This window comes from Theropithecus gelada, chromosome 3 (assembly GCF_003255815.1).
Source record: "Theropithecus gelada isolate Dixy chromosome 3, Tgel_1.0, whole genome shotgun sequence".
NCBI classification, from domain to species: domain Eukaryota; kingdom Metazoa; phylum Chordata; class Mammalia; order Primates; family Cercopithecidae; genus Theropithecus; species Theropithecus gelada.
This window is the reverse complement of record NC_037670.1, coordinates 18,743,623-18,767,169: the sequence shown is the minus strand read 5'-3', so window position 1 is coordinate 18,767,169 and position 23,547 is coordinate 18,743,623. Positions and strand designations below refer to the sequence as shown.

At 63.9% G+C, this 23,547-nt stretch overlaps 1 protein-coding gene across 2 annotated transcripts in view; it reads left to right on the top strand.

The window, feature by feature from the left end:
* PFKL (phosphofructokinase, liver type) overlaps positions 1-22,939 on the top strand; it is a 28,181-nt gene extending 5,242 nt beyond the window's left edge. The window contains exons 1-22 of one of the 2 annotated variants that reach the window (XM_025378611.1): positions 765-780; positions 2,197-2,270; positions 6,479-6,556; positions 7,568-7,757; positions 8,443-8,608; positions 9,105-9,149; positions 9,381-9,489; positions 11,705-11,800; positions 11,898-11,990; positions 13,970-14,095; positions 14,962-15,026; positions 15,692-15,755; positions 17,344-17,490; positions 17,745-17,815; positions 18,574-18,661; positions 19,327-19,479; positions 20,046-20,210; positions 20,406-20,467; positions 20,691-20,802; positions 21,518-21,617; positions 21,716-21,821; positions 22,286-22,939. In XM_025378611.1, coding sequence (XP_025234396.1) covers positions 2,199-2,270; positions 6,479-6,556; positions 7,568-7,757; positions 8,443-8,608; positions 9,105-9,149; positions 9,381-9,489; positions 11,705-11,800; positions 11,898-11,990; positions 13,970-14,095; positions 14,962-15,026; positions 15,692-15,755; positions 17,344-17,490; positions 17,745-17,815; positions 18,574-18,661; positions 19,327-19,479; positions 20,046-20,210; positions 20,406-20,467; positions 20,691-20,802; positions 21,518-21,617; positions 21,716-21,821; positions 22,286-22,433 — 2,256 coding nt within the window. In that variant the 5' untranslated portion in view covers positions 765-780; positions 2,197-2,198 and the 3' untranslated portion in view covers positions 22,434-22,939. Of the gene's footprint in view, positions 1-764; positions 781-2,196; positions 2,271-6,478; positions 6,557-7,567; positions 7,758-8,442; positions 8,609-9,104; positions 9,150-9,380; positions 9,490-11,704; positions 11,801-11,897; positions 11,991-13,969; positions 14,096-14,961; positions 15,027-15,691; positions 15,756-17,343; positions 17,491-17,744; positions 17,816-18,573; positions 18,662-19,326; positions 19,480-20,045; positions 20,211-20,405; positions 20,468-20,690; positions 20,803-21,517; positions 21,618-21,715; positions 21,822-22,285 lie in introns of those variants that run through there. The other variant, XM_025378610.1, reaches the window with a different exon arrangement.
* Positions 22,940-23,547: the final 608 nt, after the last annotated feature.

Genomic DNA, 23,547 nt, shown 5'->3' with positions numbered 1-23,547 from the left:
GTCTGGGGGGGGCTCGGCTGTCTGGGGGGGGCTCGGCTGTCTGGGGGGGCTCGGCTGTCTGGGGGGGGCTCAGCTGTCTGGGATGGGGCTGGGCCGTCTGGGTGTGTGTGGGATGCTTGCTGGGCTCCCGTCCCCGTTTCAGCTGTAGCAGCCCCGCGCCTATCTGTGTCTATCTGTGTGGGGATGTGAGGGAGGCACTGTTCCTTTAGAGACGGGGTTGCCTGCTCAAGCGGAGAAGCTGCCAGTGTGGGCAGCTCCAGCTCCCTGCAGGCTCTGTGTTCTGCCCGTTCGGACGTCTGTGCCGCTTCCTCCTGGACGGCTGCCGGGGTTGGCTCCAGCCCCTGCCCTGTCGGGATCCCCCGGCTGCTGGGTGGGGAGAGTGGGGAGAGGGCCACCTGCTGAACCTGAGGATGGGTCTGGGTGCGTCCTGCCACTGCTGCCACCTGCTGGGCTCTGGAAGGTCCCTCACCCTCCCTCTGGGACCTTGTTGGATCCCTGTAGTGTGGGGATGGTGGCAGATATTCTGGCTGCTACAGGGGAACCCTGCACAGTGTGCCAATCCCTGGGGTTTCTCAAGGTGTGGGGCCTCACCTCACACCTGCTCCCTCCTGCTGAGCCCCAGGTCAAGCTGGAGAGCGGATGAGAAGCGTTTGTAACCAGGGTAGAGGTCAAGGGTCCTCTCGTGGGGTCTCCATGTTCAAGGGAGCTGCCGAGGCTTGGGCAGGAGCCTCCAGCAAGTCAGCACCTCCACCTCTGCGAGTGCAGGGGGGAAGGCCAGGGGCTTTTGACGGGCACGAGGCTTGGGGACAGAGGACCCGCATGGCTTAGGGATAGAGGGCATGGTATGGGTGCTGGGAGGGAGGCAGGAAGAGCAGGGCTGGTCCCAGGGGAAAGGGCACGCTCAGGCCTGTGACCCGGCCCCAGACCCCACTCAGTGGGGGGACCCCGGCCGCTGGCTTGGGGTTCTTCGTCTCTGAAGATCAGGTGGTCTTGGCTGCCCCTTTTGTATGAAGTTATGGATATCTTTTGAGTTGGGAGCTCTCAGGAAGAAGGTGTGGGGTACATTAGCACCAGTGTTTCCTGTATGCCACCTCCCCCGTCAATGTCCCTGTCCGGGAAACTGGCTTTGCCAAGGCCCCCGCCAGGATGGGGAATTTCACTGCAGTCCCGGGAGCCCAGGGCAAGGGGACAGGAAAGAGGAGGTGACCTCAGAGCCTGGTGGCACCAGCGTCATGTCCAGGCTGGGGGGTGAGGGTGCCTGAGGCCCTGGGGCAGGGCAGTGCTGTCCCCAGGGTGGCTAAGGTCGGAGGGCCTCTGTTCTTATTCCCCCATCTCATTGCAAAGGAAGGAGCCCATGCCCATTCCAGCGAGTGCCTTCCTCAGTGCCCAGAGGTGCTCCCTGGGCCCTTCCATCCCCGTGCTGCAGTCTGAATGTGCTGGTGTGGGAGGTGCTGGCCTCTTTTCCACCTGCCCACTTTTTATCCTGCTCTGTGGTCAAGGCCTGACCCCGTGGCCTGTGAGTGTGGGGGCTCCGTGGCAGAGGTTGGGGCGGTGGGGTGTGTTCGGGACAGCCACACACGCCTGGTTGCCACACCCTGCATGGGATGTACCCAGTTTATCTCTGGGCACCATACTCCAGGTGCTCGGAAGCTGAAGCCTAGAGCCTGCTGGGTTCGCCCGAGCCTCCACCCGGGGGCCCAGGGCTGGTCCTCAGGTTTCCTAGCCTGGCGCCTTCTGAGATGGGGAGGGTGTCCAGGCCTCCCCACCCCCTGCCCTCTGAGATGGGGATGGCCTCCAGGGCCTCCCCCCAATCCCCACCCTCTTAGATGGGGAGTGCATCTAGGCCTCCCCCACCCCCTGCCCTCTTGAGATGGGGAGGGCAACCAGGGCCTTCCCCCACCACCCACCCTCTGAGATGGACAGGGTGTCTAGGCCTCCCCCACCCCCTGTCCTCTGAGATGGGAAGGGTGTCCGGGGCCTCCCCACCCCCTGTCCTCTGAGATGGGGAGGGCGTCTGGGACCTCCCCACCCCCTGTCCTCTGAGATGGGGAGGGCATCCGGGGCCTCGCCACCCTCTGTCCTCTGAGATGGGGAGGGCGTCCGGGGCCTCCCCACCCCCTGTCCTCTGAGATGGGGAGGGCGTCCAGGGCCTTGCATCTCAGCGTGAGACTGACAGGTTTGCCCTGATCTCCACAGGCATGAACGCTGCTGTCCGAGCTGTGACGCGCATGGGCATTTATGTGGGTGCCAAAGTCTTCCTCATCTATGAGGTAAGGCCAAGGAGGGCTGTGTGTGTGCAGGGAGTGGGGGCCTCCTGAGGCACAGGCCGAGGTATGTTCTGTGTGGGTCACGGAACAGTGTGGGTCTGGGAGACGGGGTGGTCCTGGCCTGGAGGAGCTGATGGGTACTTGGTCTTGGGGAGTGCGAGGGGGAGCTTGGGGCCAGGCCAAAGGCATCTGCAGAAAGAAGAGACCTGCTGATTCGGGGATTCAGCCTGGCTGGAGGCTCAGAGGTGCAGGGGGCGGGCCTGGGGGCAGGGAAGGAGCTGGGTGGAGAGGGAGCCCAGGCCCTGCCTACAGTAATTGGGCCAGGCCCCACCCACCACACCCGTAGCCTGGGCCCTTGTCCTGCCCCGAGGCCTCTGTGAGTGGGGGCCAGGGACCTCACCATTTCTGCCCTTGTCCTCCCCAGCCTCCTGCCTCACCACCCAAACCTGAGGAACAGCCCCTGGCAGCAGCTCTGCTGTGTCCATGTTCATTGTGTTCCCGTAGGAGCGGCGGATGCCCCCCTGCCTCAGCCCCATCCCCGTGGGAGATTTGGTGCTTGCCCTCCATCCTGGGTATTTACACATGCACACTTGCACTCACACGTGCGCACACACGGGCACATTCACACACTTGGACCACACCATGCAGGCACAGGCTACGCTCTTGTCTGATGGTTTTGCACAAGGCCTTTTGCTATTTTGTTACCACTTTTTACATAATATGTAGCTGTTTATATAAAATGTAGCAGCTCTACAGCTCCAGGCGCTCAGCCCCACTCCGCTCACTGCTCACCGCTCACTGCTCACTGCCCTGGGTCCCAGTTCCCCACCTTGGCCCCCACCTGGGCCCCACCTGCCCAGCCCACCCTCTGCAGGACTGTGTGAGTGGATGAGTGAGTGGGCAGTCTGTGCTGGCCCCTCCTCTCCCTGTGGCCAGGCTGGGGTGGGGCTGGGGCCCTGCCAGTGTCGATTGGGAAGCAGGTCTCAGAGCCCTGGGGAGCTGGGTGTGGGGGCCCCTCCAGGCAGGCTGGGCTGTGTCCCTACGAAGCTTCCTGCCACCTGCTCGACCTCCAGTTTCTTCTAAGTGGCAAAGGGCAGAAATTAGGGTTTTCCTGACCCCCATACATTCGTGGTTGGGACAGACTCCTGTGGCAAAAGACAGAAAACAAGTTCATCAGTGCAGGGTATGTCCTGGAAAAGGGGAGAAGAGGCACTTGGCCGTGCCTGGAGTCCTGGCTTCTGCAGAGCCCCAGCAGAGACCAGTGCGCCTGGAGAAGCCGAGGGGTACAGGCACGCAGTGTGAGGGCCCTCGGAGGTGGGGGAATGCGGGAGAGTGAGTTTATGGGAAAAGGAATGAAGGGGGTGGGCGCAGGTCCTGGGGCTGTCTCTGGGTGCGGAGGGTTCTGAGGGGCATTTACGTCCCGTCCAGGCGGGAACAGGAGGAGCCTTAGTCTTGGGATGCTGTGTGCTGCTTTCCTCTGGAAGGGAGGCAAGGCTGAGAGCTTCCCTGCACCTGCTGCCTAGTGGGCTTTAGGTCAGAAACATCCACATCTAAGAGGTAGATTTTGAGGTGAGACATTCTTTTGTAGCGGCCCGGGGGGACTTCCCCTCCATCCTGCGAAGGTTCTTGGAAAAATCTACTTGCGAAAGGCAACCGGTTTAATAGAGCAAAGGTGCTGGCGTTCACTGTGAACAGGCGTGGAGAGGTGGGGCGAAGATGCTGACCTGCCCTTCTCCCAGGGCAAAGGGACATGGGCAGCCTGGATGATTCTAGAGGGGGAGGAAATTTTTTTTTTTTTTTTCTTCGAGACAGAGTCTCACTCTGTTCCCCAGGCCGGAGTGCACTGGCACAATCTTGGCTCACTGCAACCTCCGCCTCCCGGGTTCAAGTGATTCTCCTGCCTCAGCCTCCCGAGTAGCTGGGATTATAAGCACCCGCCACCACACCCTGTTTTTTGTATTTTTAGTAGAGATGGGGTTTCACCATGTTGGCCAGGATGGTCTCGAACTCCTGACCTCTGGTGATCCACCCGCCTCTGCCTCCCAAAGTGTTGGGATTACAGGCGTGAGCCGCCGTGCACGGCCATAAATGGTTTTTAGAGGATTCAATGGGCTTGGACAGCGTCTGTTGGCCCTGGTGACTACCTGCCCAGGTGTGTTGGCAGACACAGGTCTCTCTTCCTGCGATGACCTCAGTGCATGGAAACTCAGGGAGGGGGACTGGCAGTCACTGTTCCTTTCCCCAGCAGTTGTGGGCTTTAGGCAGATGCGGGGGCTTCAGGGAGCAGCTGCATCCCGAGCTTGGAGGAGGCAGAGGGTCGAGAGGCAGGAGGGGGAGGTCAGGGAGACCTGTGGCTGCGCCCGTTCACATCAGACTGCATGCATTTTGGGTTTTTGAGCCCAGCACTGGTTTCCTTCAGCAGGGAGACTGATCGCTTCTTCTTGGGGATGTCGTTAGGGCAGAAAGGGAGGGTGGCCTTGGAGGTGAAAACCCTTCTCAGTTCTGACACAAAGGAGGGCTCATAACCGGGCTGCTCTTATCCTCCCAGGCAGAGCCCAGAGCACAGTGGGGAGGGCCCTGAGCCTGGGTCCAGGCCTGCAGGGGTGAGAGGAGGGGACGGGACGAGAGGGGATGGAGGGGTGAGCTGGGCCTAGGAGGACAGATACGGAGAAGAAGTGGGTGGAGAGGGGCAAACCTCTTCTAGAAGGTTCCAAGGGTAAGAGGAGGTTGTGTCTGAGACTGATTCCAGCAGACCTGAACCACTGACCTTGTGGGGTCTCTGGGGACTCCTGGGCTGGCCACACCTGCCTGCCCCTCTGCCCAGTGGAGCAGGGGCCTGGCTGGCACCTGGGCTCTGTATTGGGTCCTGAGTTTTGCAGACAGATCTGTGTTTGGTGGCCTTCTGCTCAGGTGGGGCTGTGGGTTTGGAATCATTTTCCTGTTTTCCTTGTGCCTGGCTCAGGGCTGGTACAACCACAGGGGGCCAGGCTGGCCTGGCCTGAGCCAGAGGAAGTAGCTCTGTGGTCCCTCAGATCAGCCCCTGAGATGGGGTGGAGCAGCTGTCCTCCAAGCCAGCTGGTGGGGAAGGGAGGCTGCCAGGCTGCGAGCCTGCCATGGCCAGAGTGGGGATGTTCACGTGCCCCGCAGCGTGCACTGTCCCTTGAGCCCCTGCCTGGTTGAGGCACTTGCCCTCCTGGCCCCCAGGGCCCTGACACCCGGTTGGGGAGGAGGCAGAGGGAGGAGCAGAAGCCCCGGCCAAGGAATGGCTGCTTCACTGCTTCACCTCACGGCCCGGAGAAGGCTGCTGACGCATGGAGGGACCGGGGGCTGCAGGGAGGAGGCCGCCCTTCTCTCCATACCCTTAGTGAAACACAGTCATGAGGGCCCCTCCCCTCAAACAACAAGAAAGGGCTGGGCGTGCAGTAGGAAACGGGCATGTGGCATGGAGGCTGTGCAGGTCCAGTCTGGGAAACCCCAGGTAGAACCGCACGAGGGGCAGATCCATGGCACCGGATGGAAGGCCCGGTGTGGCCAGTGTGGCGGGACGCGGAGCCTGAGCCCCTGCCTGGGGTGTTGCCGGCCCTACGGGCGATGGCCATTTGGGTCCACTGGACCCAGCAGCCCCCTCAGGCGGGGACCTGCCTGAAACACCGGCGCATCCCTGTAGGGAGGTGTGTGTGTTCTCAGCTGCCCACTGTGGTGGGCAGATGGTAGCCCGGGCTGTTCACACGGTCGCCACACAGCGGGAGCACCCCACTGGCCACACGCCCAGGAGGACTCCAGCGGGGACAGAAGGAGCCACACACAGCAGCCTCTGTGGTGTCGTTTCTAGGACGTTCAGAACAGGCAGACCTGGGATGCACCCTCAGGAGCTGGATGGCGGGCTCCGCTGGGGCCTTCGGGGCGCTGAACTTGCCTGTGTGGATCCGGGTGGGGTGAGGGAGCTCAGACAGGCCCCTGCACCAAAGCGCTCACCAGCTCACCACAGGAGTCACATCCTGGGACACACGGGCTCAGCAGCCGTGCAGAGGGTGTCGAGCCCCCTGTGGGGCACCCAGACCCCATTACCCCAGGCCCTGGGAGTGGTAGGGCCTCACAGTCAGCCCCCTGAGCCAGCTTTCTGCTGGTGGGGTGAAAGTCCTGCTCCCAGACCACATGCTGCCGGCCGCCATGGGGTCCCCTATCTCATGCCTGCCCCACTCTGATTTCAGGGTTACGAGGGCCTCGTGGAGGGAGGTGAGAACATCCAGCAGGCCAACTGGCTGAGCGTCTCTAACATCATCCAGCTGGTGAGGCCCGGGAACGCGGATGCATGTGTGCACACGGACTTGCAGACACATAGAGACAGACCTGCACACACAGACACACAGACATGCACACAGACACACACACACACAGATGCGCACACACAGACACACACGCACACACACACAGATGCGCGCACACACAGACGCGCACAGACCTGTGCACACACAGGCGTACACAGACGTGTGCGCACACACAGATGTGCACACATAGACACACAGGCGGTTGCACACATACAGACACAGATGCGTGCACACACACACAGACACGTGCACACACAGACACAGATGCACACAGACATGGAGACAGATACAGGGATAGACACATGCAGACACGTAAATACAGAGATACACACATAGATACACAGATGCACACACAGGGACACAGATACAGGAACATACAGACATATATACTCAGAGTCACACACACACACGTGCCGCACCCCACGGGGCTCCGGTTCAGGCCGACCCTGTCATCTGCTGCCATGGAGTTGTTGGGTCATAGGGTCCTGGGGTTGCCAGGGGCCAGGAGGGCCTGGAGATATGGTGGTGCTGGGTCCTGGGGGAGCCCTGGCTGAGGCTGGCTTTAAGGGGCTGAGTGAGCACACCTGGAGCTGCTGCGGCTCGTGCCCTGGAGGCCCCGGCCAGTTCCCTGAGTTGGTGCAGGCCCTGTGTGTGCACATGGGCACACACGTGTGTAGCGGCCTATGCATGTGAGTGTGTATTGTGTTTTCCGGTTTCCAGAGCCTTCCACTCTATTACCTTGGGGCTTCCCGAGCCCAGGGCCGGAAGGACATCGTCCTCCTCTTTGCCTGTCCAAGGAGAAAGGCCCAGGGAGGTGGGGCCACTTCAGGTTTCCAGAGACCCTGGGGCTTCTGCCTCTCTCTGCAGGGTCCGCCAGTCCCCTTGCTGCCCAGTCCTGGGGTCCCTCCGATGATCCCCAAGGGCTGTCTGCTGCCTGCCACGTCCCTGAAGTTTCTGCCCTCTTCTGTGCAGGGCGGCACTATCATTGGCAGCGCCCGCTGCAAGGCCTTTACCACCCGGGAGGGGCGCCGGACAGCGGCCTACAACCTGGTCCAGCGCGGCATCACTAACCTGTGCGTCATCGGTGGGGACGGCAGCCTCACGGGTGCCAACATCTTCCGCAGCGAGTGGGGCAGCCTGCTGGAGGAGCTGGTGGCGGAAGGTGGGTCTGTGCCCGGCGCACTGGAGGCCCTGGGGTTTTGTTTGGCCGCTGCTGCCAGGCGTGGGAATGGGCAGGACAGAGGGAGGAGGGAGTCCTGGGTACCCCGAGGCAGATGAGGGGCTGTCTGGCCGCTGGCCAGGGCGGAGTGGCGCCCGCCAGTGCAAGCTGGGACGTCTCCCAGAGATGGAGGTCAGGGCTCAAGCCTCAGGGAGGCGACCCGGGCAGTGCCTGGGGCTGGTGGAGGCCGGCGTGGCTCACTCTACGCCCCGTGGACAAGTCTCTGTGATTGACCCGAGGGAGATTCTGGACAGGCGTGGTCACAGTTTGCAGAAATAGAGTTAAAGTTGGGGTGACATTAAGACACGGAGTCCTGACCGAGATTGCCGCTTGGAAAGTGGCCACTTGGAGCCTTGTCTGTTCCGTGTCCCTCGTGTGGAGGACCCTGAGGTGAGGCCTTGGCCACTCTGCGAGGCACCCCAGAGGTCCCCCGTCTGCGCTCAGCTCCAGCGGATCCAGCCGTGCTGCTGCAGGGTTCCGGATGGGAGGAGGCTGAGCTTGGAACTCCGGGGCCCCTGCCAGGCTGCACGCCTGGGATGCGGGAGAAAGGGTGGCAGGAGAGGGGTCTCTGGCCCTGTGGTGGGGCTAGTGGAGCCTCAGCCAGGCCCTCCTGCTGCTCCTGGCCCAGGTAAGATCTCAGAGACCACAGCCCAGACCTACTCGCACCTGAACATCGCGGGCCTGGTGGGCTCTATCGATAATGACTTCTGCGGCACTGACATGACCATTGGCACGGACTCGGCCCTCCACCGCATCATGGAGGTCATCGATGCCATCACCACCACTGCCCAGAGGTGAGGGAGGCTGGTGCCAGCTGCCAGCTCAGGGCCCCTCCTCCCTGCACGGTGGTGAGGTGGCCTCGGGGTGACGGCCATCCGCAAGGGCAGTGGACTCTGGTAGCCCCAGCCTCCAGGCTAGCCGCCCTCAGCCCCCAGCTCGGGAGATGCTTAGCAGATTCCACTCCCACTCTGCCAGGCTGCGGGGGGCCTTTGTGCAGCCCCTTCTGAGGGGCAGCTGCTTGCCCTGGGTTGTGATGCCCCCCAAAGGAAGTCCTGGGCTGGCCAGGCCTGGGCTCAGCAAATGACCCTCAGACTTGGAGCAGATCGGTCGAAACCAGCCCAGAGGCTGGAGGGAGCCCAGGGTATCTTTCAGCTCAGAGCGTGGGCACGAGAAGGGGCTGTGCCCTGCCTGCCTCTCCATCCACCGGGTCCCTTGGGCACCCCCGCAGGGAATCGGGCTGGCAGGGCCGTGTGGCTGGCACTGATGCCTCCTCCTGTTCCATCTCCGCAGCCACCAAAGGACCTTCGTGCTGGAGGTGATGGGCCGGCACTGCGGGTGAGGAGGGTCTTCCTGGCCTGCAGGGGTGGGCCGGGTGCTGCTGGGGACCGCAGCAACAGGTGTGGCATATTTATTCCAGGGTTCAGTTAGCACCGTGGGTGTGAGAGAGCCGGGCGGGGGCCGGGAGAGACAGCGAAGCTGTGGCCCAGAGTCGGGCCTCCGGGGACGGCGAAGCTGCCCTCAATGACTGGGCGGGGGTTCTGAGCAGGCGGGCACTCACTCCTCCAGGTACCTGGCACTGGTATCTGCACTGGCCTCGGGGGCCGACTGGCTGTTCATCCCTGAGGCTCCGCCCGAGGACGGCTGGGAGAACTTCATGTGCGAGAGGCTGGGTGAGGTGGGTGCTGTCCAGCCTGCTGAGGGCCGCAGGTGTCCTGGGGCACTGGGTAGCGCCCCTGGGGTTTTGGGACCAACTTTGACCAACTCATACATCACTCATGGGTTCAGCAGCAGCTGCAGTGCCCTTCCGGGCAGGACGCGCAAGGAGTAGGGGCTACGGGGCTGACTTCCGTGAGGCACCTGTGATCCCGCCCTCAGTGGGCAGGAGGCAGAGGGGGTCACTCAGGCCACTGCTGCCCCAGGCTCAGCTCCATGGTCAGTGTGGGGAGCTCGGTGAGGTTGCTTCCTGGGGTGGGACGGCTGAGCCTGGGCCAGCGGGAGGTGGTTGGTTGTGAGGATGAGTGGTCCCAGCAAGGTCCAGACAGCAGGGCCCTGGGGGTGGCAAGGCCAGGAGCTGGGCCAGCGGGGGAGCAGGGCCTTCCCCTGAGGGCAGTCAGGGCCCAGGGATGGGTTCTAGGCTGGAGAGATGTGTCCGAAAGTGGCTGTAGCCACAGTGGACAGGAGGTTCTGGAGACAGGAGAGGGTAGGGAGGCTGCTGGGAGGCCAAGACCACCTCTGGGAGGGATGGGGGGTGCCTGGCCGGGAGAGGTGTGCCTGGAGTTGGGGTGCCTGGAGTGGGTGTGCCTGGAATGCTGCCCTCTGGTTCCCTTGGGGTAGAGTTGGGGACTCTGGCCTAGAACAGGCTGACACTGCCCTATGGACCCTGAGACCCCTCAACTAGGACAGGTTGGCCCCTTGGCGGGGCGGGGCTCGGCTCAGTGGTGGACCAGAGGCATGGGCCATTCAGTCTGTCCTCCGCTCACGCCTGACCGTGCAGGGCAAGCCCAGGGGCCCCATGGCTCTAGCTCTGTCCTCTGTGCTCTGAGGCTGAGGCAGGACCACTGGAGCCAGCCCTGGGGGCACAGGGTGGGTCTGGGGCTGACAGGTATCCCTGTCCACATGTGAAGGTGGCAGCATCACTCCCATCTGTGTGGACACTGGTTCCACCTCCGCGTGGCTCTACAGCGTTGCCGAGGGCAGTGGGAGAGACCGTGGGTCATGACCTGGCTTCTGGAACCTTCCCCAGTGGAGCCCAGGGGCTGGGCAGAGATAGAACCCTACAGGCGAGGCTGGCCCGAGGTGCAGGTCCTGCGAGGGGCCTGTTCTCCTAGGGCAGGGACTTCACCCGGGGGGGCCCGGCTGCAGTGGCGACCTCGGTCTTGGCTTATGTCTGTGACTCAGGTTGGGCCCTCCTGGAAGTGGCCTGGATGCGAGGTCGGCTCACCTGGTTCCTTCCTGCTCTCTCGCTGAGAGCCTGTTTTCCCCTGTAACATGCGGGTGCCCGCCTTGCCCACCACCCAGGGTGCGCTGGGGCAGGGAGGGTGGCGCAGCTTTCCTGCTGTACCTGCAGCCCATCTTCCGGGTGTCTGACCTCACCTGCACTGGCGCCACCTCCTCCAGGGAGCCCTCCACTCCCACCGCACCCGGGCCCTGTCTGAGCTGCTCCCACCCTGTTCCTGTTGGAGGCTCTGTGGCCTGTGGTAGGGCAAACAAGGGGCTTGTGGCTCAGAATGAGTCCCACAAATGTCTGTTGGGTCATTGAAGTGGAGGCTGGAAGCCCATTCAGTTCCCAGAGAGCTGGGCCGCGGCTGGTGTGTGGTGCTGAGGCAGCAGCCTGAGGCTGGCAGAGGGGATGGTGTGTCCCATGTGCACCAGCGTGGACCCACAGTGGCTTCAGGGTGCAGGGTGTCCGGGGAGCCCTGGCTGGTGGCAGCGACGTGAGGCCCCTGGTTTTAAGGATGAGCAGATGGAGGCTCACAGGAGTCACAAGCAGCCCAGGCTACCCCGGGCAGGCCCCTCTGCCCTGTGCCCCACGGAGCTGCAGCCCTGTGTGTCTTCCCGCCTGGAAGGCTTCACCAGACACAAGGGCCCAGCCCCAGCTGTGTGTGTGCTGGACCCAGCCCCAAGGGTCCCCTTCCTCCCCTGCTGCCCTTCCCAGGCTTTCGGGCAGAGTCCTCTTGTTCACCGCTGCCAGGAGGGCGGGGGTCCTAGTGGGCCCAGCGTGGTCTCTGCCCTGGCGCTCCAGGCCTCCTTTCCTCCTGCTGGATGGGGGTTGTGCCCTGGCCCACGTGGGTTGGGGATGGTGGCCTCAGGGAGGGCTCCTGGCGCCTGGGGGCTGTGCCCGGGGCAGGTTTCCCACATGGCAGCTGAGCCCTGTCGTGTCTTTGACCCAGACTCGGAGCCGCGGGTCCCGACTGAACATCATCATTATCGCTGAGGGTGCCATCGACCGCAACGGGAAGCCCATCTCGTCCAGCTATGTGAAGGACGTGCGTGTGGGCCTGGGGGTGGCCACTGGGCAGAACCCCTGCTCCTCTAGCCCATGTGGGCTGGGGCTCAGGGCTGGTCCTTCCCACTCTCCTGCAGTTGGTGGTTCAGAGGCTGGGCTTCGACACCCGTGTGACTGTGCTGGGCCACGTGCAGCGGGGAGGGACGCCCTCTGCCTTCGACCGAGTCCTGGTAAGTGGCCATCACCCTGCCCTGTGTATGTGTGTGGGTGAGCGTGGTCTGTGCATGTGGGCAGTGTGCACGCGAGTGTGGCACGTGCACTGTGTCCATGTGGCTGTGGGTGAGTCTGTGTCCATGTGGGTGAGTGTCCATGTCTGTGTGTGGGGGGTATGCATGGGGGATGCGTGGTCCTCGTGGGTGTGTGTTTCAGTGTGTGTGAGTGGGTGTGTGGGGTGGGTGGTCCCTCAGGCTGTTGCTCCTCCTGGGGGAAACTGAGGCCTGACTTCTCCATTCCCCTGCAGGTGTAGGGAACTCAGACCTGGGGACCATGGGAGGCCCCCCGCCAGCCTGTGCCTCCTGGCCGTTCTACCCCCCAACCCCCTTCCAGCCCCACGTGGCAGCAGTCAGGGCCACAGACCTTCCTAGTGGCCAGGGACAGGCCCTGGGAGAGGGGCTGGGTGGGCAGAGGGTGGTGCCCATGTTGCCCGCGGCGTCACGGTCTGGGAGGCTGGTGCTGGGAGGGAGCATTCGGGGTCTGGCGTGGCCTCGCCATCCTTGGTCCTGATCACTGCTGGGTCTCACTTTGTCCTCTGCAAAATGGGAATCAAGTTGTGCCAAATGGAATGAGTCTGGGGCCAGGAAGGCCACATGGAAGGCAAAATGCCTGTGTGTGAGGGTGGGTCACCCTCTCAGGCAGGGCCACAGACTGTCAGGCAGGTGGGACTTGTGCTGAGGGAGACCAGATGGCTGCGCCCAGCCCTGTGACTGCACCTGGCCCTGTGACTCCTGTGCTGAGCTGAGCCTTCCCAGGCAACCCACGGAGCTGGACGGGGGCCACTGTACCGAGGGGACGCTTCCTCAGAGAGAGACCCCGCCGACCTAGCCAGGCAGCTGCTGTCCCCTCTGTGCGGCCTCAGGCTCACTCAGAAGAGCCTCTTGAGGGGCCTGGGACATCAGGGCAAGCCAGCCACGGCTGCCGAGCCTGGGTGGCGGAAATGCTGCTGCCGTGACCGGGCCAGCCATGCGCTCCCAGCCTGCAGGCTGCAGGGTTTTCCAGCCAGTGTCTTGGATGCCCGATGCCAGCTCTGAAACAAAGGACAGTTGATCACCCGCAGTCCCAGCGGCTGTCACCCAGAGCATCAGCGTTGTGCTCCCTGAGCCTGTATTCCCACTGGGTGCCACAAAGCCTGTATTCCCACTGGGTGCCACGGAGCCTGTATTCCCACTGGGTGCCACGAAGGGGTCCGGGGAACCGAGCATGCGCAGTGGGAACCTGGACTTTTCCAAGGAGCCTCAGCCTGCATGGGGGTGTCTCCGAGGCTGCTCCCTAAACACCACCCTGGAGAGACCGCCCGGAATAAGGTGCCGCTTGTGCCTCACGTGCAAGATGAAGAAACCTGTGTGGATCCCGGAGGGCTGTCTGTGGCCCCGGGGGGCCAGCTGCTGGGCTGCTACAGGGCAGGCCACCGGTGGTCATGGCACGGCCACGGCGACTGCAGGCCTGGCTTTCTTGTCCACTGTGGCCAGTTCCCGGGGTGGGGCTGGGGCCTGCCTTTGCAGTGTGTCCCTAGCGGGCAGCTCCTGGATGTGTCCACTGCCCATCCCCGTGGCTGGCGTGGACACACACCAGGGAAGTCACGACATGAGGGCCTCCGTGGGAGGAACCATCGCAGCGGACGGGCCCTGGGGACGTGGCCTGTGTGCCCAGCCATGACACTGAGCGACAGCGGGTGGGTTGCATCACATGGCATCCTGCAGCCCACAGTGTAGCCTGGGCCTCCCGGCAGGGCAGCGAAGACACTGAAACGGGGTCCAGCATGCCGTCGTGAACGCTGGTCAGACACGTTTCCATCTCTAGTGCCACCTGTTCTGGAAGCTTCCGTCAGCGTGGGGGGCTCTGGAAGCTGGGGTTTGCGCATCTGCAGAGGACAGGCATGTGTCTTGGGGTAGAGGGACCAAGTGGGTGTGCCAGCCTGAACCCCTCCCCACAGAGCAGCAAGATGGGCATGGAGGCGGTGATGGCGCTGCTGGAGGCCACCCCTGACACGCCGGCCTGCGTGGTCAGCCTCTCGGGGAACCAGTCAGTGCGGCTGCCCCTCATGGAGTGCGTGCAGATGGTAAGCCCTGGGTCCCCCCATCAGAACCGCCTGGTCCCTCCCTAATCCCCACTCGCAGGCCCCACTGCTCTCTGGGGATCTCAGCACCGTAAGCACCGGAGGGCAGGGCCTCGTGGCTGGCCCAGGGCATCTCAGGCCTCCAGGGAGGGGGATGTGAGCACATCCCCGGGTGGGACGTGGGAGCTGGGACGGTCCCCAAGAGGTGTGTTGGAGCTGCAGGGAGTCTGGTGAGCAGGGGAAGTCATGGGTCCTCGGCCACTGAGCTGCTGTGGGCAGTGGTGGGAGTTGGGGTTAGGATGGGACGGAGGAGGAGGGGCCGGTGATCAGAGTGGAGCCCTGGGAGGAGCTTGGGCCGTTGATGGGGGACACGGGTGGCTGGAGCAGGGACCCCGGGAGGGGAGGCGCAGGGAGCAGGGACCCCGGGAGGGGAGGCGCAGGGAGCAGGGACCCCGGGAGGGGAGGCGCGGGGAGCAGGGATCCCGGGAGGGTAGGTGTGGGGAGCAGGGACCCCGGGACGGGAGGTATGGGGAGGGCAGAGGCCAGGAGGCTGGGTGTGGGTGCTGGTCAAGCCCTGGCTCAGTGGGTTTGGAGGCCTGCAACGGGGGCAGAGTGGCCCTGCCTGGAGCTGGGACTGTTGGGAGGAGAAGAGGGCAGCTGGGGGCAGGGTAGGGCCTCTTGGCCTCAACCAGCCCCAGAAGAGCTGGCCTTGGTGGTGACCACTGTTCCCAGGGAGAGGCTGCCAGGCCTGGGCCAGGGTCAGGAGATGCCGGCCAGATCTGCCCTCGTCGGTCCCACTGGACAGGGCAGTAGCCATGGGTGTTCTGGCCGGGCCCTCCATAGCCTGTGTTCTGGTTCTCTTCCTTAAGACCAAGGAAGTGCAGAAAGCCATGGATGATAAGAGGTTTGACGAGGCCATCCAGCTCCGTGGCGGGTAAGCCCCCTCAGCAGACCCCTGCACTCTTACTTGCCTGGGTCCCGGTGCCAGGCAGCACGTGCTGCGGTGGTGCTGTGCACGCCTGGCCTGGGTCGTCCTTCTGGGCACCGCGTCTGAAGATCGAGGGAGGAACGGGCCTGCGGGTGGTACAGGAGGCGGGCTGGGAGGTGTGGTGCTGCAGGAGACCCTGGGCGGCAGCATGGGCAGGGCCCAGTCACAGGGATCTGGGCATGGCGAGGGGATGAGAAGCTGTGGGCGCAAGCCCAGGACACGGGGTGGCCCCGCGGGGGCTGGGAAGGCTGGCAGATGTGGGGTGTGGGTCACGCCCTCCTGCAGGTGTCCTGGTGGCCGGGTCAGGCTGGATTGGACGTCTGGTTTCCCATCCATGCCCCCACCTGCTACCAAGGTGGTCAACCTTCCCTCGAGCTGGATGCCAGCCACGGGCTTTGCTGCACGGGTGGTGCAGCCTCGTGTTGTGTTGGGGGATCCTGCACCGCCTGTGGAAGGTGCCCTGCCCGGCATGCGTGGTGTCCGCTGCTTCATGGCAGAGCTTCCATCAGGCCGTGTGCCTGTGACCAACCTCCTGGGCTGTCACGGCTGTGCTGTGGCTATACGCTGCAGGGCTGGAGGGCTATGCATGGTGTGACCCGAATCCTTTCCAGGAGCTTCGAGAACAACTGGAACATTTACAAGCTCCTCGCCCACCAGAAGCCCCCCAAGGAGAAGGTAAGGCAGGGAGTGGCACCCACAGAGGGAGGAACGGGCTGTGTTATTCTGCAGCCTCTTCACGCTGGCCCCTGCGGCTGGGCCTGCCTGCCCCTGCCTTCCCTCTTGCTGGGGGCTGAGCTGGGAGCTGGGAGGGTGGGCTCGGCCTGTGCCTAGGCTCAGGCACCACTGTGGCTGGCAGGTCCCAGCTGCTGGGAGCCTGGCTGCAGGGCTGGCTGTCGCTTCTCAATGGTTGATGGAAATGAAGTCAGGCCCACAGGCTTAACTCAGGAGAGGAGGAGCCACTGTGTAGAAAATGTCCCCAGCGGCCAGGCGTCGTGGCTCACACCTGTAATCCCAGCACTTTGGGAGACTGAGGTGGCCAGATCGCCTGAGGTCAGGATTTTGAGACCAGCGTGGCCAACATGGCAAAACTCTGTCACTACTAAAAATACAAAAATTAGCTGGGCGTGGTGGTGGCAGACGCCTATAATCCCAGCTACTCAGGAGGCTGAGGCAGGAGAATCACTTGAACCCGGGAGGCAGAGGGTGCAGTGAGCCGAGATCGTGCCATTGTACTCCAGCCTGGGCGATAAGAGTGAAACTCTGAACATAAAAAGAAAATGTCCCCAAACAGCTGAAAACCGCAGGAAACGGGATCTCTCCAAAATAAGGATGAAATGGCTTGTTTTTCAAGTCCTGAGGGACAACGAGGGCCCTGTAGAGAGTCATGGTCAGTGAGGTCCTGGCTCCCAACCCCCTTGAGCCACAGCTGGAGCCACAGGCCAAGGCGGACAGCGTGGCCCAGCCTGGGTCTGGTCCTCCCATCCGTGGTCATCTTTGGGTGTCCCTGCTGCTCCAGCTTCCTGCTTATCCCCACAGCTAGTCAGTGGGCTGCACCCTCCGAGGTGGGGCAACGTGGTCTCCATGAACCACCCAGAACCTGGCTGGGGCGTGACTGACTTTGTGGGCAGCCGGGCTGGCTCGTACCAGGACCCGGTGGGGCCATGTGGCTACGGAGCCCTTGGGTGTGGCTGCTGCCAAGTCGGGTGTGCCACACGTGACAGGTGCACGCCAGGTTCAGAGTCTCAGCACGGGGGCTGCATGGAGGTGGTGGCAGCTGTCACTGGATTCACATGGACATAGTGGGGTTTTGGTCTATAAGGTTAAATTAACTGTAGTCCTAACAGGACTGTCTCCATGTCTTTGTCCCTTCCCTTAACGTGGCTACTAGGAAACAGGATAGTCAGGGCCCCTACCTTCCTCGTGGCTGTGCCCCCTACCTCTCTCCCCCGACTGCTGGCCCCTTGTGTGGGCACTGACCTGTGCTCCTGTCCCCAGGCCTGGTTTCACAATGGTGCTCGCCCCCTCTGCCTCCTCTGCTGCCTGTGTGCTGGGCTTGCACCGTGTCTCTTTTGGTCTTCACCAGAATCTTCTGGAATTAGAACAGATACCATATTCCCAGGGCAGTCGGTGTGCTGGGCAGTGTCCAGGCTGGTGGCAGGGCCTGGCCCCTTTTTCCAGAACCTGCTGGCCTGCTGACCTCCTGTGCAGGTTGGAGGTCCCCTCCCTGGCTGTGCCTCATGCTCGTCTCCCCTTCTTTCTGAAGTCTAACTTCTCCCTGGCCATCCTGAATGTGGGGGCCCCAGCGGCTGGCATGAACGCGGCCGTGCGCTCGGCGGTGCGGACCGGCATTTCCCAGGGCCACACGGTGTACGTCGTGCACGATGGCTTTGAAGGCCTAGCCAAGGGTCAGGTGGGTCCAGCCGGGGCAAACAAGTGAGGACTTGGGCCTTCTGTGTGCAGACTTGGGGCGTCTCCTGTGGAGGGCCGGCTAGAGGTGGAGGCCGAGGCCTGGGTCCATGTGTCGGTGCCCACCCAGGCCTGGGTACTCAGCTCTGCCTGCAGTGTGATGCCCAGCACTGGCTGGCCCCCGGGCACAGGCCCACCCCTGGGGGGAATTGGCCAGAGGCTCAGACTGGCCCCTGAAGCTGCATCTCCTCCTGACAGGTGCAGGTAGTAGGCTGGCACAACGTGGCCGGCTGGTTGGGGCGTGGTGGCTCCATGCTGGGGACCAAGAGGTGAGCTGCCTGCTGTGGGTACCTGTGGGCAGGAGGGCCAAGGCGCAGTCTCCAGGCCCTGCAGGTGGGGGCGGCAAGGGGAACCCAGCCCAGGGCCCTGGGCTCGGCCCCTCTTCTGGCTGGTGATCTGTGCAGAGCAGGCTTCACGCCTCCTGCCTGGGGCTTCCAGGCCTGAGCTCAGGTGTGTAGGGCAGGCTGCTCTGGCAGCCCCATGCCCATGGTGGGCTCTCCGTGGCAGGGAAGCTGGCCCAGTGTCTGTCACTGCCTGGCCAGGCCAGGCAGCCTGAACTGTCACCACTCTGGTTGTGGCTATGGGCCTGTCTGATGGCTTTTGTCCCAGGGCCTGAGACCCTTCTGTGGGCATGGGGAGGGCACAGTCACCCTGTGCGCTACAGGGGAAGTCGCTGAGTCCTGAGCCACTGAGTGGCTGCAAGGGCTGGAGGAGGCATCCCCTCCTGCTGCTGAGTGTTGGGCGAGAAAGCCTCGGGCGGGAAGGGGTGCCCATGGGGAGCCCAGGGGGGTGGGGGGTTCACTTGGTTGCCTGGTCCATGCCTGGTGATGCTGAGTGGTGCCCAGGCAGCTCACGCTGGGCCCGTGTGCCCCTCTCCATGTGAAGCCACAGCGTCACATCCAGGGCGTTGCAGTGACTGCTGACTGGCTCGGGGAACGGCCATGGCAATGCCTTCCTGTGATCAGATGCGATGTGGACATGCGTCCCCGGGCGTCGCATGTTCACACGAATGTGTCTCTGACTGCAGGACTCTGCCCAAGGGCCAGCTGGAGTCCATCGTGGAGAACATCCGCGTCTATGGTATCCATGCCCTGCTGGTGGTCGGCGGGTTTGAGGTGAGGGCTGCCCGCGGATGAAAAAGCCGCGGGGCACAGGAGACCCAAGGTGTCCTCCCACTGAGGGGCCCGTCCTCAAAACCTGTGTGCCGGCTGGGGCGATGCAGGGGCCAAGAGGATCAGGGTTTTAAGTGTGGTGTGTGGGCTCAGGAGCGTTCTTTACTTTCTCCAGAAAGCTTCCCAAGGTTCCAATTAACCCCGGTGCTGGGGAGGGGCAGGGGAGGAAGGGGACTTGGAAGCGGGAGGACGAGGACGAAGGGAGGCGGAGAAGGCAGAAGTGTAGGTGCGGGATGGCATCGCTTACGTGGTGTCCTGGCACTGGGCAAGCTGTCCCTAAATAATAAATGAATGACAGCCCTTCCCCCTTGCCCTCCAAAGCCAAGCCCCACTGCAGGCTTCATGGAGTGGATCTGGGGTCAGAGTGGGTTGGAGGGGCCTCCTGACCCTCGTTAGAGTCCAGTTTCCCTGGGAGGCGTCCTGAGATGACACCAGGCTGACTGCCTGGCCCAGCCCCAGGGGATTGAGCAGGTGGGTCCTGGAGTCCAGCACGGGGCACGTGACAGGTCAGCAGGGAGCAGGGCTGGGCGGCCGCCGGCAGAGCCTGTCCTTGGCCCACCCTGGCCTCGGTGCTGCCCTTGACCTGCCCCCTGTCCCTATTGCTGCAGGCCTATGAAGGGGTGCTGCAGCTGGTGGAGGCTCGCGGGCGCTACGAGGAGCTCTGCATCGTCATGTGCGTCATCCCAGCCACCATCAGCAACAACGTCCCTGGCACTGACTTCAGCCTGGGCTCTGACACTGCCGTAAACGCTGCCATGGAGGTACGGGGCTCCTGGACCCCTGCTGGCCATGCCCAGGCCCTTGTGGGGTGGGGCTGAGCCTACGGAGGCTGCTGGAGGGGACAGTGCGTGGTGAGCACCCGGGAGGGCTGCCAGGGTTGGGGTTGGTGGGGCACAGGCCCAGGTGAAGGGGCTCAGCTCCCTGCCATAGCCACTTCTAGGACCAGGGGGCCCTGCGTTGTTCCTCGCTACTGTGATGAACTCAGATGGGGAGACCGAGGCAGGAGTGTCCCTGCCACAGTGCTGGGTAGCCTAAGAGCAGTGCCTGGCCTCTGTCCATGGGGCCGGGGACACCCCTGCCTGCCCACAGAGAGTGTGTGTGCAGGCCGCTGTCCCCTGTGCCCTGAGGCTGGGGTCACCTGGTTGAGAACGCCTGGTCCTGCGGGGCCCAGGTGGGAGGTGGGCCCAAGCCTGGTGCTGCTGACTCTGTGGGTGCGTCAGCCCCAGGCTGGCTCTGGAGACACAGGGCTCCCTGCAGCGTAGCCATGCCCATGGCCTGCAGGGAAGGGTGGGCACATGGAGGACCCCTGACCCCCCTTGGCCCCCAGAGCTGTGACCGCATCAAACAGTCCGCCTCGGGGACCAAGCGCCGCGTGTTCATCGTGGAGACCATGGGGGGTTACTGTGGCTACCTGGCCACCGTGACTGGCATCGCTGTGGGGGCCGACGCCGCCTACGTCTTCGAGGACCCTTTCAACATCCATGACTTAAAGGTGAGCCCAGCGTGGCCCCTGCTGCGACAGACCCACCGGCACGCCAGCCTGGGCCCCAGACACTCAGGCCGGCCAGCGCAGGGCAGGGCCCGGGCAGGTGGGACTCATAACCCAGTGCTCCTGCTGGCCCTGGGTTGCTGGTCAGCCTGGAATTCCCTCCCCACAGTCCTCTGGCTCATCTGGCCCCTCCCACAGGTCAACGTGGAGCACATGACGGAGAAGATGAAGACAGACATTCAGAGGGGCCTGGTGCTGCGGTGAGGCTGCCGTGGGTCCCCGGCCACAGCTAGGGGCTAGGGGCGGGGCTGCTGAGGAGTGGCCGGGCAGGAGAAGGCAGGAGGGGTCTTTGGAGAGGGTGGGCGAGGGCGGCTTTCCCGGGAGCTGGCACTCCCGCTCCCAGGCCTGGCCCAGCGGGGACTCAGGATTTGGGGGAGACCTGAACTCGTTCCCCGCTGACTCAGGCGCCGCTGTCCCTCTCAGGAACGAGAAGTGCCATGACTACTACACCACGGAGTTCCTGTACAACCTGTACTCATCAGAGGGCAAGGGCGTCTTCGACTGCAGGACCAACGTCCTGGGCCACCTGCAGCAGGTGTGGGGCAGTGAGGCTCTGAGAGGCCTGCCCCTCTTCCCTGCCACCATCTGTCCCCGGGCCCAGGGGTCCCAGCCCTCACAGGCACCCACGGGCACTCCTGGCAGGCCCTCGGGCACATGTGCCCTTCCCCGGTGAGGGGACCGAGGCCCGTATCTGGGTGAGGTCTCATTCCAAGAAGGGCTGGGGCTGGGGCCGGGGCCGGGGCTGGGGCCGGGGCCGGGGCCGGGGCTGGGGCCAGGACATTCACATGCTGAGCCCGGCCCCCACCCCTCCGGGCCTCCTGCGGCCACCTCTGCCGAGCCCCTCACCTAGATCCCGGCATGCTCCCTGCCCTATGGTGGCCCTGCAGGAAGCCTGTGTCCTGGGGTTTTCTGAGCCAGGGAGGGGGAGTCAGGGTGGCTGGGGATGGGGCCCAAGGTGGGGCCACTGGCTGCCAATGTAGGAGCCCAGGGATCACTTGACTTGGCCAGGGGGCAGCTGGCTGCCGGCCTTGGGAGGCAGCTTCTGGCCTGGACTTGGAGCTGGAGAGAGCAGGCAGGGTCCTCGATGCGGGAACAGACGGAAACTGTGCAGGGGTTGGAAGGAATGGGTGTTCAGAAGCTGCCTGGGAGGCTCCCCGTGGGGACCCTGTCTGCACTGGGGTTGGGCCTCCCCTCTCCTTGGCCCAGGCAGCCCAGGGCAGCTCCAAGAACCGGGCCTTGCCTGTTTCCAGGGCGGCGCCCCAACCCCCTTTGACCGGAACTACGGGACCAAGCTGGGGGTGAAGGCCATGCTTTGGTTGTCGGAGAAGCTGCGTGAGGTTTACCGCAAGGGTAGGTGGTGGGTGCGACCCGAGGCCTCACTTCGCCCTCCCCTGGCTCCCTGGGGCAGGGCCCGGCCTTGGAGGGCTGCCACGTGCCTCTGTTTGCAGGACGGGTGTTCGCCAATGCCCCAGACTCGGCCTGCGTGATCGGCCTGAAGAAGAAGGCAGTGGCCTTCAGCCCCGTCACTGAGCTCAAGAAAGACACTGATTTTGAGTGAGTTCCACTGAAGCCTCGTGGAGGCGGGTGGGGCTGAGGGGTGGCCCAGACTGTCCCCCAGGCAGGTGTGCCAGGCCCCGCCCCACTCGCACCCTGACCCTGCAAGTCCTCCTGGGCCCCCATGCCCCGGTCCCCGCCAGGCCATGGAGAGCAGGGACCATGCCCAAGTCTTCTGAGCGTGACACTGGGCAATACTTTTGGGTGGGCATGGGGACACAGCGTGGGCAGCCAGGATTGGGCACGCCTGAGGGCGGCTGTGGCTGACTCTGTGCTGTGCCTCCAAGGGATGGGGACCCCAGACCCGTCCCAGAGGCCGCAGGGCTCCACGGATATCGAGATGTTCAGAGGGAGGGGCATGCACAAGCCGCCGGGTTGGGGGGTGTGGGGGGGTTGGGGGCATGGCCTGAAGAGCTGCCCTGACCCCTGACTCCCCATCATCCCCGCATCCCCGTCCCGCACAGGCACCGCATGCCGCGGGAGCAGTGGTGGCTGAGCCTGCGGCTCATGCTGAAGATGCTGGCACAGTACCGAATCAGTATGGCCGCCTACGTGTCAGGGGAGCTGGAGCATGTGACCCGTCGCACCCTGAGCATGGACAAGGGCTTCTGAGGCCATGCCCACGTCCCTCCCCGGCCCCCACCCATGCCAGCTGCAGCGCCAGGGCTCAGATGGGGCCTGGGCTGTTGTGTCTGGAGCCTGCAGGCAGGTGGGGCCTGTGTCCCTGCTCAGCCCAGCCCCTGCCTCTATCCCTGGCCACCCGCCAGGCCTCCCTGGGGCTGGTCTTGAGACCAGCCTGCCAGGCCCTGCAGCAGGAGGACAGAGCGTCCTGGGGCATCCACCTTCCTGCCCAGGGGACGTGGGGCTGTCGGTGTTTGCAGGCCGCTGTCCCCTGGCTTTGGCGCCCCATGGGCCCCAGCCTCTCCCCACTCTGGGCTCACTCACAGGGGCCAGCCCTCGCCCTACCCGGCCTGTAGGCTGCCGGTGCCTGGGTTGTGTTGAGAGGGGGATGCCCTTGGCCCTGCCTCACTGTGACCTGCTCCTGCCCACGTGCAGCACCTGTCACCTTTTCTAGAAATAAAATCACCTTCACCGTGGGGTGCATCGGTCTCTGGAGAGCACAGCCTGCGGAACTCTGGGAGGGAGAGGAGCAGCACCACATGGCCAGCCCAGTGGGCAGCGGCCCCCAGGGGTGGAGGGCCCTCTGGCCAGTGCCTGGGCCAGGCCAAAGGGACATGTGCCCTGGGAGGCCACAGGCGCTCTCCAGGACTCCCTGGGGGCCACCAACGTGACCTGAGCCCCCTCCTGGTCCTCCCCTGGGGGTAGAAGGGTACAGTCTCACTCCTCGGTCTCCCCAGCCTCAGCCTGAGTGGGGGTCTCCAACCTGCAGGCTGGTGGCTGGCTTGAGCCAGCATCCAGGAGACACCGATGGTGGACACGTGGGAGGGGAAGAGAAGGTGGCACAAAGCTGTGCCCACCGGGGGCTAGGGCTGAGTCCCGCAGGTGGTTTGGGGTGGTGGACACCCTGCTCGCAGGATGCCCGTTAACCTTAGCGTTGAAGCCCATGCTCTGCACCACCCACGGCTCTGCACCACCCGCGGCTCTGCAGCACCAACGTGGCAGGTGCTTGCCGAGAGGGTTGCTTCGTTCCTGCAGTGCCACCCTGTGGATGTGGTTTCGGGACACAGGTGTCTCAAGGGAGACCCTGGCTTGGAGGGGCCTAAAG